Source organism: Fonsecaea pedrosoi (genome assembly GCF_000835455.1).
Source record: "Fonsecaea pedrosoi CBS 271.37 unplaced genomic scaffold supercont1.5, whole genome shotgun sequence".
Taxonomy (NCBI): domain Eukaryota; kingdom Fungi; phylum Ascomycota; class Eurotiomycetes; order Chaetothyriales; family Herpotrichiellaceae; genus Fonsecaea; species Fonsecaea pedrosoi.
In genome coordinates, this window is record NW_013550611.1 from 3,963,950 (window position 1) to 3,976,225 (window position 12,276).

Sequence of the window (12,276 nt, forward strand, 5' to 3'; positions counted from 1 at the left end):
GTCTCCAGCTAGACGGTTGAGGCAGCTCTCTTGATCTCCAAGGCGTGTTGTTTCTGCCACCTCCGTGCATATCCCACTCCGAAACCGTGGTTGAATACCTCCCGGATTTCCTCTAGAGACATGCCTTTGGTTTCCGCAAAGCAGAAAACGGAGAACAGGAATCCTAGAAAGCAGATGGCAGCATAAAAGCCAAAAGCCCCGCTCGGGGTCAATCCTTTCATCATCGATAGAAATGTCGACGCGATGATGATGTTGGTTCCCCAGCAGGTAACTGTCATGACCATGGTACCCATGGCACGTACCTCAAGCGGGAGACGCTCTGCTCCCATCCAGGATACAGGGGCAACGCCAGTGCCGAAGAAGCCCACATAGAAGATGATTGTGACGAGCACCAAAATACCAGCCCAATTTACGCTGTTGATCTCGAGTGTGAGGTCACTGGAGTCGATTGGGATGTAGTGAAAGGCCACAGCTGCGAGAACCAGACTGAGAGACATGCCCAGCACGGTAAAGATGAGGATCCTCCGACGGCCAAAGCGGTCGACAATGACTAGGTTGATACAGCATCCCAGGAAATTGCAAGCCCCAACCACAATTGATACGGCGACAGGCTTGTTGAAGCCGACAAGAGCAAACAGAGTGCCGCTATAGTACCTGCAGGTGGGTTACGTGAGATGTATGCCATGCAGGAAGAAAGGGGGGGTCTAAAGACTCACATCAGTGTGTTGAAACCGCACAGCTGGCTTACTCCCATGACGCAGCACGCGGTGAGCATGGCACGGAAATTGGCGGGAACGACGTGCAGCTGTTTGTACGACCACCACAGGGACTTTTGGGCCATCAGCTCAGTGGCTTGCTCTAGGTCTTGCTGGATCGCTCGGATCTTGTCCTGACGCTGCTCTGGGGAAGAACGAGGATATAGTCTGGCCAGCACGGCATCAGCCTCCTCCAGCTTCCCGTGTGCTACCAACTGCCGAGTGCTTTCCGGACACCAGGGTAGGAATAGGGCCAGGGCGATGGCAGGAATTGCTCCGATCGCAACAACATATCGCCAGCCGGAAGACTTGACCTCGGCGAACCCAGCTCCGATACAGTATGCAATGAACTGTCCACCTGTGATATTACAGGTTTGCATTGTGATCATGCGGCCACGGTACTTTGCAGGAGCAATCTCGGAAATGTAGCTATGCGATGTCAGCCTATCCTCAGCGTGTGATATATAGGCAGGATTTGGCTTCGTTAAGCGCAAAGCAGGTTGGCCAAAGAAAGAAAGGCTTACAGAGGCACAACCATTGCCGCGCTTCCTGCTCTATTGTTAGCATTGATATGGACGACAAGGCAAGGGCAGAGGTGTAGAACACGGCTCCGTCACAGTCGATATGGGTTTCAGGGACACTCACCGACGCCAAGTCCGACGACAGCTCTGCCTACAGTCATTTGAGCGATACTAAAGGCTGCAGCTTGGAGTATGGCGCCGACGACAAACACGACACAACCACAATATATGGATATCTTGCGGCCATAGCGGTCGGCCGTCAACCCAGCGAATATTGCCCCGATCAGTGCTCCTCCACTAGTGATGGATGTGATGAGCTCTTGCTCGCTGGACGACAGATTGTGGCCCAAGTCGTCGCCAATTGTCACGAGGACACTGGAGATATATCCCGTATCGTATCCTGAGAAAACCAGTAAGCAAGTGTTTCATGCCTGGGGACCGGTGGTCATTCATCATACCGAACAAGAAGCCACCAACCGAGACACAGATGGCGATTAACCAGACCACCCTGGAGGTTTGTGTTTCTTCGATGGTGTTGAGGGCCGCAATATCCTTGTCGAGCACATTCTCCTCGTGAAGAATAGTTTGGGCGCTCTTCTCAACGATCTCCTTCTCGTTAGTAGACATTTTGTCGGATTGGAAAGAGTGGCGCGGGAACAATGACCCCAGGTCAACGCAACCCAGCAGAATCCCACAAGTAGTGGCCCAGGAGTGCCACCAGAGTCGATATGAGGCGAAAGGAACCAAAGGACTATGCGACTATCAGCCCTTTATATCATTGTTGAATATCTCCCCCGACTCGCGTGGCGTTCCCCACGGGGACTCTAAACGGCGCTTGTCGTTGGAATAAGTATCCACAGCTCGAACCAGGATTTCCAGGCATCGGTCTCGACAATTGACATTCAGGCTCAAGAATGGCTCAATGTTATTGGTAGGGAGATATCCCGCCAGACCAGCGGCTGGATACATGGAGCTTGTTTCGGACAAAAGATTCCTCATACGACTCGCAGAGCTCTCCTGTGCAAGGGCCCGCTGGTTGCACCTGGCTGTAGTACCGCTGACATTGGGTGGGCAGATGGCCCTATAACCAGCAAGCCGTCATGCCAAAGACGGTCTCGAGACCCCCTGGACCTCGGATGAAGGTGTCCACTCAAATTTTTCGACTGAGCGGTGGTGAGTGTTATGGGAGTTAAGACTTCGCCGGCTGATACTCTCGACCTTAAGAAGTTACCAAGAAGACTCCGCATCGGGGACTCGCCGCACAAAACTTCGGCATAAAAACGCAACTCATGGTTCTTGGGGTCCGCTAGTGCTTCCTCCGCACACGCACTAGCCGATATAGGATCGCGGGAAAGGGTCTGGTGGCCAAAATATGGGGTTAGGCATAGGCACCCGTCGTTTATTTGAAGTAAATCTTCGCCGAAGTGGCCTCCTTCTGATACTCGATGTCTGCCCTTGGAGGACGACAACCTTGACCAAGGAGACAAGAGGAGCTATGCGCTCACAAGGATGGTAGAAATCCTCCCCAACTTTTGAGACTGCAGCTAACGATAACGCTAGCCAGCGATGCCGCGAAAAGCACAGTAAATGTGAGTGGTACTCTCCTGCGCAATGTCTAGATCCTGAACAGAAATGCAGGCATCACCGGGCAAGGCATGCGCAAATGTGAGAGCTGTGAGACCGCAGACGCGCCATGCTTGCCACCTCCTCGGAAACCAATCCGACTGAAAGCTGTCCATTCTGTGGTCGAACATTCCCGCTCTTCCGGGCAGGGTAGGCGGGAGATATCCTTTGTCTACGGCGGTGATCATATCTGGGTAGACTTTCACACGCCGGGTGAGCTCCTGTGCTAGTTTTCATCTGGTGGAGCGGCTAATTTTGAGGTCCAAAGTCCAATTCGTACACGGTCACGACAATGACGAAGATTCAAGTGACGCTCAGTCTTCGGTGGTTGTTGACGAAGATGAAGGAGCTTTCGCACATCCCGCGAATGCGTCCCTCGATAGCGCTGATGCGGCCAGAGAACCCAGTATTGTTGGAGCTGTTGGACCCTATACGGCAAAGAGGTCGTTGTCGTTCGGGAGAGGCAGCATTTCAGGGGTATCCCATTTCACATCCTCTCCTACATACCTGGTTTCCCCCATACAGCAGTACCGCACCCCGTCCAGCCAGATCCAGTTACTCTCGCCCTCTACAAGCGCCGTTCTCTACGAGTCGAAACCTCTTTGGCCCTTGAACAACTTAGCAGAAGCTGAGCTCCTTCGGCATTTCATCGACAATATCGGACCTCAACTAGATGTCACTGACCATGTTTCCCATTTCACTACCACTGTCCCTCAGAGAGCAGTTCACTGCCCTTTGCTGCTTTATGCTATCATTGCTGCCGCTTCCATCCATCGCAGTCGTGTTCAAGGTGTGCCAGATCAGTTCTATGAAGAATACCAGGCGAAATGCATACGGATTTTGATTCGATTTCTGGACGATCCGGATTATTCTCCCGACGAGAACTTCTTGGCGGCTATCGTCATCCTGCGCAAGGGAGAAGAGATGTCAGGTAGGGATTCGCGTCCATGCACGTCCACTGCGGGGCGTTGACGAGTTGTTACAGACCAGGATCGAATGTGCCATCTGCTGGGCTCCTCCCGAGTCATCAATTCGGTCGGCGAAGTCGCTGCCAACGGCGGCTTGGGAGAGTCAGCAGCGTGGCTGGTGCTGAGACAGAGTATTTACGTTTCACTGACAAGCAATACCCCCTTGAATGTCAATCTCGGCTGCTACAAGCGGTCGTCGGTCTTTCTCGGCCTCACAGACCACGCCTGGGCCAACAAAATCGTCTTCATTTTCGCGGAGACTCTGGCCTACTCTGCCAAAAGCAACGAACACGGGGCCGCCGATGTCGAGGACTGGCATACATTGCAGCAGGCCGCGACGCAGTGGTATCACGACAAACCCGACACATTCTTGCCGGTCTTTGAGACTTCAACCGAGACAAGCGCGCGGAACGAGCCTACTACGACCGAATTGCGGAACCCTTTCCCGACCATCTCGATGCTCCAGGCCCCCCATGTCATTGGGCTCATGTACTACCACCTGACCCTCATCCTGCTTGCTCTGAGCGACCCCGTCAACACGGTCCGGCGCAGAGGGCTAGAGAGTATGCGCCTATGGCGAGAAACCGAGCAGAAAGTCAGGGCTGATCTCAAACGCTGCATCGGCCTGGCCATCAGTAATCCTCACGTCGTAGCGGCCAATTTCGAGGCGTCGCATATCCTCTACGCGTGTGGACATTGTCTCAACTCGCCAGAGGAGCGAGCAGCGGCCGTTGACTTTCTTCGTGGCGTCAGGGTCAAGTTGGGCTGGGGGATCGGTCATATCATTGATCACTTGGAGAGACACTGGGCCGGGATGCAGTAAACAAGGCAACCATGTTCCCAAGAGGTGTTATTTTTCACATCCTAAGAGGAGGAAATTGTCGTGCGAGTCCCATAGTCGGCACTCATTTAATCAATCAATCAGACATTGGTTGGCAGAGCATTTCATGGGTATGAGATTGTTCAGATATACAAGCCTGGTAGTTGAGTAGTTAGTCATGCCATTTGCTTGGTTGGTTTGAGATCAGCGAGTGCCGTATTCCGAAGAGGCGCTGCCTGAGGAAAGATTTCTCCGCCTGTACCGAGTAATACTACTCCATACAGACTTTCCTCGTTGGGTTGGTTCCTCGTTCAGAATGAGGAAGCCATCGTGCGGTCTCCACCCTCAGTCACTCAACTTGCTGGAGACAATCTTTCTTCTCTTGCCAAACGCAGTCCCGAGAAATGGGGGTGCCACTACTGTTGCAAAGGGATCGCGGGCGCTGTGCCCATCTGTCCAGCTGTCTAGGTGCACACGAATTTTGGCTCCTCATCGATCCCGATGATCCTACTGCACCCGCCCACCCATACTTGTTATTCCAGCCTACCATGGACCTGGGTTGCCCCTCCGTTGATGACAGCTCGAGACCAAAGGCTTCCGCCATTCTGGGCACCCGCTCGGTGTGGAGGGAGGTCGCCTGAGCTTCCGAAGGGGGGAGAAAACGGGGATAACTCTGATATGGAATCGAACCAGACAAACTCACATACATATTTACATAACTGCACTCGATGCTTTTTTAGATTCCTCGCAAGAGGAGAGCCAGGCTCGTTGAAAGCACGAGTTCTGTTCTACTGATTGATGAGAAGTAATTTTTGCACTGCGAATTCGTGAGCGGCCAGAATGTGGTCGACGTCTCTTCCCTACGCTGCTGCTATAGCGGCGTCCCTGTTCATTTACTTCATCGCATGGCCTCTGGTAGAGTATATCCGCGATCCAAAAGGTGTGTGTCGCTTGCCAGACGCGAAGATTCAACTGTTTGTATTCATGAAGACCTCGGGGAGGCTGATGATGGCACAGGGCTGCGCAAATTCCCCAACTTGTCGTTGTTCTCAGGAATCAGCTCCGTCCCAATGATGATTCTGGCCCATACTGGCGCGAGGTCAGCGTATCTGACGGAAATGCACAAAAAATACCCTGTGATCCGTGTCGCCCCGAACACCCTGTCGTACGGCGATGTCAGAGCCATCAAGGATATCTACGGCCACAACACTCCCTGCATCAAGGATCCCTCCTATGTGCTCTTCTCCGGCAGTCATTTTCACCTTGCGGATGTCATAGACCGCGACGACCACGGCCGCAAGCGCAAAGTCCTGTCGTCAGCCTATGCGATCAAGAACCTCGAGCAATGGGAGCATAAAGTCGCAGACAAGATGAATCGCGTCGTCAAGCATTTCGACCAATGCTGTACCGCGCCCCTACAGCCCAGTGAGAAAGTGCCGGTGGCCGAAGACGTCAACCTAGATTTCCGCGCCTGGATGAACTTCTTCAGTCTGGATGCCATTTCCGACATTGGTCTTTCGGACCCGCTGGGCTTTCTCGACAAAGGCAATTCGCGTACAGTCGCGCGTCGGACAGACGGGACGCGGTACGAGGCCGACATGAGGGACTGCCTGTATAAAATGGCACACAAGCAATCGCTCCTGATCTGGCCGTATGCGTGGTACCCGATCCTCAACAAGATCGCCGACATCATCCCGTTTTATGGTCGAATGGGTGCACTACATCGACAATGGGAAGGAATTCCGTTGGAACTCGCATCTCGCCGTCTGGAGCGCTATCAACGTGGTGAGAAGCTGGACGATTTCTTCCAAGCACTCATGGAGGACAAGAGCTCTCGTCCGAACAACCTCGAATGGGGGGAGATTGTAGCCGAGGTCAGCATCATGTTGAACGCCGGCTCGGTAACTACAGCCATCGCCATCACGAACGTCATGTTCCAACTGCTCAAGAACCCAAAGTGTCTGCGAAAAGTCAGAGAAGAGATTGACGCCGCTCTGGACGCCGATGAGATTGAAGATTGCGCGTCCACGAGCGGGTATTACGAAGATGGGGTCATCGCCTACGACCGCCTCAAACATCTGCCCTACCTTCGTGCTTGCTTGGACGAATCCCTACGCCTCTTCCCTCCCACGGTGCACGGATTGCTGCGACTGACACCTCCAGAAGGCATGAGGATTGTTGACGATTTCGTTGCAGGCGGAGTATCGGTGATGATGTCCGCATTGACTGCCCACCGTAATCCCAACATCTTCCCCAGCCCAGACAAATACATCCCCGAGCGCTGGTTGGGTGAACCGGGCAAGGCGCTCCAGCCATATTTTCTGGCCTTCAGCGCAGGCGCAAGAGGCTGCATTGGGCGCAACATTAGCTATCTGGAGCAGACGGTGGCCATGGGGACATTGCTGAGAAGATACGACTTTGCCCTGAAAAGCCCAGACTGGGAGATCGAGAGGTTGGAGACACTTAATTGGATCTTGGGTGAGATGCCAGTCAAGATTTGGAGGAGGAAGCGTGAGAGAGAGCTCTGAGGATTTGATTTTGCCGTGTAAGGTTAGCTCTCAAGACTGACTATCATGAAAGAATTTAATATACCTTGAATGAAGAGGGTTGTGAATGGTGAGCGCAGGTAGCGGAACATAGTTTATCCGTATGCCAAGGCTGAATTCATTTGCATGTGACATCGAATTAATTTTGAGCCTTGACGACAATCTCCAACTATTTCTCTAGTTCTCCCCTAGACTTACTTGACTTTTATATTCTGGTTGAAAGGTTCTGTATTCTGCCAGCCCAACATGGCGACGGAGACGGTGCTCAGGACCAAAGTCAAAATCGGCAAAAATGAAAAACTCCCTCCAGAAAACGTCCGGTTCATGCAGGCATGTAATGACATTGCGCGCGCACTTGTCCAAGAATACGAGGCTAGCCTTGACGAGACGAAACCCAAGAAAGATGTCAACCTCAATAAACTGAGAGGGGACGTCGCCAAAAAGCACCGACTGAGCAATCTGCCTCCTCTGACCGCGATCCTGGCTGCTGTTCCGCCCGAGTTCAAAAAACACCTGATGCCGAAGCTGATCGCGAAACCGGTAAGGACAGCCTCAGGAATTGCCGTAGTTGCTGTCATGTCCAAGCCGCATCGATGTCCACACATCGCCTGGACGGGCCATGCCTGTGTCTATTGTCCAGGTGGACCTGACTCCGACTTTGAATACTCGACCCAGTCGTACACAGGATACGAGCCCACCTCAATGCGGGCTATCCGTGCTCGTTATGATCCGTTTGAACAGGCACGCGGCAGAGTCGATCAGATCAAATCTCTTGGTCATAGCGTGGATAAAGTCGAGTTCATCATAATGGGCGGAACATTCATGTCCTTACCTCAGGACTACCGGGACAACTTTGTCGCGCAGTTGCACAATGCGTTGTCGGGTTACCAGACAGAAAATGTGAATGAGGCCGTCACCGCGGGAGAGATGTCAAGTATCAAGTGCGTTGGCATCACTATCGAAACAAGACCCGACTTTGGACAGATCGACCATCTTTCTGATATGCTGAGGTATGGGTGTACCCGGCTGGAGCTTGGTGTCCAGTCTTTATATGAGGACGTGGCCCGAGACACAAACCGAGGTCATACAGTTGCTGCGGTAGTGGAGGCGTTCAAATTCTGCAAAGATGCTGGCTTCAAGGTGGTGTCGCATATGATGCCGGACTTACCCAATGTTGGTATGGAACGCGACATCTTCCAATTCCAGGAATACTTTGAGAACCCAGACTTCCGCACAGATGGTCTGAAGATCTATCCGACGCTCGTGATTCGCGGCACGGGACTTTACGAGCTGTGGCGGACCGGGCGGTTCAAGAACTATACGCCAAACGCCCTTGTGGATCTGGTGGCTAGGATCCTGGCGCTGGTGCCTCCCTGGACGAGAATATATCGTGTACAGCGGGACATTCCCATGCCCTTGGTAACATCTGGAGTCGAGAATGGCAATCTACGTGAGCTCGCGCTATCTCGAATGAAGGATTTCGGCACCACCTGTCGAGATGTTCGAACGAGGGAGGTCGGCATCAATGAGGTGAAGAACAAAATTCGACCTTCGCAGGTGGAGCTTGTGCGGAGGGATTACATGGCAAATGGCGGCTGGGAGACGTTTCTTGCATATGAGGATCCCAAGCAGGATATCCTTATCGGTCTACTGAGATTGCGAAAATGCTCAGATACACACACCTTTCGACCCGAGCTGACAGGCCAGCCAACCAGCATTGTCCGTGAGCTTCATGTTTACGGTTTGGCTGTCCCGATCCACGGCCGCGAAAAGAGCCGATTCCAGCACCAAGGTTATGGAACTCTGCTGATGAAAGAAGCCGAGAAAATTGCCCGGGACGAACACGGAAGCGAGAAACTCAGCGTCATCAGCGGCGTTGGTGTGAGAAGCTACTACGAACGTCTGGGGTATACGCTGGATGGCCCATACATGAGCAAGGTGCTTAGTTTCGATGACGATGAGCCCGAGGATTGAACAGCCAGCCAGCAACATCTGTTCGCAGGTTACGAAGCCCACAACTCGAGTACTCGACGATGACAATTCACATTCACAGCAATCCCCGGCAAATTGCCTGCCCAGAGACGTCCGACAGAGACTAAAGTTGCCCGGTTTCAGGGCACGGCGAGGCAGTCTGCTGTTTCTCGTCGTAGCCATTCCGCGCGCTACCTCCGTATCCATTTCGCACTGCTAGACGGGTAGCCCTGTTCTCACAGTCAAGAGCCAAGCTTGGCACTGCGATTCAACAGGACGTTGGAGACGTTATGGCCCTCTGCTCCAGCCAACCGTGGCCGTCCCAATCATGCCGAGGGCGTTGGAGATAGGGAAGAACGTGTGCATCTCCGCTGCCTTTCCCTTGTAGTTCTCCTGAGACTATTGGGCTGGAGGGAATGCTCTCTGACCCAAGTGATAGGGAACACATGCCCGCGGAAACAGCAAGGAAAAGAACAAGGGGATGCGTGTAGGGTTAGACGAGGCTCCGCGGCCCCACGAGTCTTTCTGTGTCTGTGTCTGTGAAGGAATCAAAGTGGCGTCCGATAAGCGAGCGATAAGCACCGACTCCCGCTCAACAAATCACGTCATTCGCATTTTTTTCTCTTCTTGGTATTTTTTCCATGTCGAGGAATTCTAAATTGCCATATTGGTACCGAGTAGACATGGTGAACTGAGGGGTTTGTTCTATTTCCTATTTTCTGTTTTCCTAACCCATCTTTCTTTTTGCATGGCCATGGCGTCTCGGTGTCATATTGCTTGCACTTCTTAAAACACTTCGTTCTCTCCCACACAGTTACCCCTCTGCGTGCATCCCACCATGTTTACACCCGCGCTGTTGACGGCGCACAGCTGCGTTGGACACGTCCACCTGATTCTCGGTTCCGGACCTCTGGCTGCCGCACGGTGCACAAAGTCGCTCGAGGTTGGCGCCCGACCGATCGCTGTGTTTCCCGAGACCGAGCAACCTCACTTCACGCTTGCGGCGGCCATTGAGCAGGGTCGAGTGTCATGGATACGGCGCGAGTTTGAAGAGCAGGACCTGAGGACATCGGGGCGGGAAGAAATAGATGGATATGTGGATGCCGTGTTTGTCACTCTCCCTACCAAGGACCCGAGAAGCTCCCACGTGTCCAGCCTCTGCAAGCGCATGCGGATTCCAGTTAACGTCGTGGATGCGCCGCACCTTTGCACCTTCACCCTCTTGTCGACCTATTCGGACGGACCCCTCCAAATAGGAATAACCACATCGGGCAATGGCTGCAAGCTATCGTCGCGCATTCGGCGGGAGATTGCATCCACCTTGCCTCCCAAGTTTGGTGCTGCCGTCGAGAGGCTTGGATCCGTGCGGAGGCAGATATGGGCAGAGGATTACAAGTCCAATGCCTCGAACCCCACAGAACCACCCGACCCTGAAGGCGAAGATGAAGAGGCCGCCGCTCAGAGACACACCTTTAATTCCTTAGTCAAAGAAGACGATCGAGACCCAGCTGTTTTGCGCACTCGCCGGATGAGGTGGCTTTCGCAGATATGCGAGTACTGGCCTCTAAGTCGACTTGCGGCAATCACGGACGCTGATGTGGCAACAATCCTAGAGGCGTATAGGACCACTGCTCAGCCTCCGGCTCCTGGTTCAGACAACACCTCCAGTCTCCTGCCGTCACTACCTGCTCGCAAAGGCACGATAACCTTGGCTGGCTCAGGCCCAGGCCATCCTTCTCTACTGACAATCGCCACGCGGACAGCCATTGAAACAGCTCATGTCATCTTGGCTGACAAGCTTGTTCCTGCCGAAATTCTAGCTCTTATCCCCCGCAGGACGCCGGTGCATATTGCCCGAAAGTTTCCTGGCAATGCGGACGCCGCACAGGAGGAAATGCTTCAAATGGGACTGGAGGCTATGGAACAGGGTAAAGATGTGCTCCGGCTGAAGCAAGGTGATCCTTATCTGTATGGTCGCGGGGCCGAAGAAGTAACCTTTTTCCGAGAACGCGGTTTCGAGGTCAGGGTAATACCTGGCATCACCAGTGCTCTCTCGGCACCCATGTTCGCCGATATCCCTGTAACCCACCGTGCTGTTGCCGACCAAGTCGTCATCTGTACTGGGACTGGCAGAAAGGGAGCTGCGCCTGAGCCGCCATCTTACCGAAAGAGCAAGACAGTGGTGTTTCTCATGGCGCTGCACAGATTAGAGAGCTTGGTCCAAAGCCTGACGCAGACCGCGGAAGATCAGAGCCGGGAAGGGACACGACGGACGCTGTGGCCCTCCAGTACACCGTGCGCCGTGATCGAAAGAGCCAGCTGTCCAGATCAGAGGGTGATCCGAACGACACTCCAGCATGTCTGTCAGGCCGTGGAAGAGAAAGGATCCAGGCCACCAGGCTTGCTAGTTGTCGGCCACTCCTGCGAAGTGCTACACAAGGCCGAGGAAGATCAGAGATGGACCGTTGAGGAGGGATTCAGAGGTCTAGACGCTGGCGGACGCGCGGCTTCAGAATTGAATATACTAAAAGAGTTGGGAAACGCGTCTCAAAGGGATATCAAGGAGCGGCCCAGAGTGAATGGGGATTTGCCTCCTGCTATAACGGTGTGATAAAAGTTATATGATTCAATGTTTGAGACGTATTTCGAGCGGTATAGATGCCAGCGTTATTGGATAGACGAAAGGATATCAAGATCTGTGTCTCCTGAAAGATTTGCGCTCTGCCACGTTTTCGTCTCTTCTGCGACGTTAGAGAAGCATAAGAGAGCACTCTGTGACTGACACGCCAGATATAAGGATGTACTCTCATTGAAAGTAATATACACCCGAGCGAAAAGCAATGCTGGTAGCTACAGTACAATACATACCGAGTTGTCAATCAGGCTGCCTCTACAAGCCATCAGCCGAAGTTTATCCTTTGACCCTTCTTGGTGTCTCGCCTGAATCGCCCTGTGCATAGCTTAAGCTTGGTATGTTTCTCGCTTCTTTCTCGCTTGCGACTCTATATCAGCTATCTCGAAGCTCGAAACTGTGTCCTGGTCATCACATCGACTGGTCCTGACTGTCTCTGT

At 53.1% G+C, this 12,276-nt stretch overlaps 5 protein-coding genes across 5 annotated transcripts; 4 read left to right on the top strand and 1 right to left on the bottom strand.

Annotated features, from left to right (window-relative positions):
- Positions 1-8: 8 nt before the first annotated feature.
- Z517_08912 (uncharacterized protein) lies at positions 9-1,903 on the bottom strand (the record flags this gene model as incomplete). Its single annotated transcript, XM_013427426.1, has 5 exons — positions 9-654; positions 717-1,184; positions 1,280-1,300; positions 1,397-1,676; positions 1,735-1,903. 5 exons carry the CDS (start codon positions 1,901-1,903, stop codon positions 9-11), a joined length of 1,584 nt encoding a protein of 527 aa, XP_013282880.1.
- A 1,028-nt stretch (positions 1,904-2,931) lies between these two features.
- Positions 2,932-4,690, top strand: Z517_08913 (uncharacterized protein; the record flags this gene model as incomplete). The annotated part of the gene is made up of 3 exons (XM_013427427.1): positions 2,932-3,112; positions 3,168-3,830; positions 3,885-4,690. The coding sequence occupies 3 exons, from the start codon at positions 2,932-2,934 to the stop codon at positions 4,688-4,690; spliced, it is 1,650 nt and encodes a 549-aa protein (XP_013282881.1).
- Positions 4,691-5,527: 837 nt separating this feature from the next.
- Positions 5,528-7,215, top strand: Z517_08914 (uncharacterized protein; the record flags this gene model as incomplete). Its single annotated transcript, XM_013427428.1, has 2 exons — positions 5,528-5,627; positions 5,678-7,215. The coding sequence occupies 2 exons, from the start codon at positions 5,528-5,530 to the stop codon at positions 7,213-7,215; spliced, it is 1,638 nt and encodes a 545-aa protein (XP_013282882.1).
- Positions 7,216-7,479: 264 nt separating this feature from the next.
- On the top strand, positions 7,480-9,207 carry Z517_08915 (elongator complex protein 3; the record flags this gene model as incomplete). Its single annotated transcript, XM_013427429.1, has 1 exon — positions 7,480-9,207. One exon carries the CDS (start codon positions 7,480-7,482, stop codon positions 9,205-9,207), a length of 1,728 nt encoding a protein of 575 aa, XP_013282883.1.
- An 835-nt stretch (positions 9,208-10,042) lies between these two features.
- Positions 10,043-11,815, top strand: Z517_08916 (uroporphyrinogen-III C-methyltransferase; the record flags this gene model as incomplete). The annotated part of the gene is made up of 1 exon (XM_013427430.1): positions 10,043-11,815. One exon carries the CDS (start codon positions 10,043-10,045, stop codon positions 11,813-11,815), a length of 1,773 nt encoding a protein of 590 aa, XP_013282884.1.
- Between the last annotated feature and the right edge of the window lie 461 nt (positions 11,816-12,276).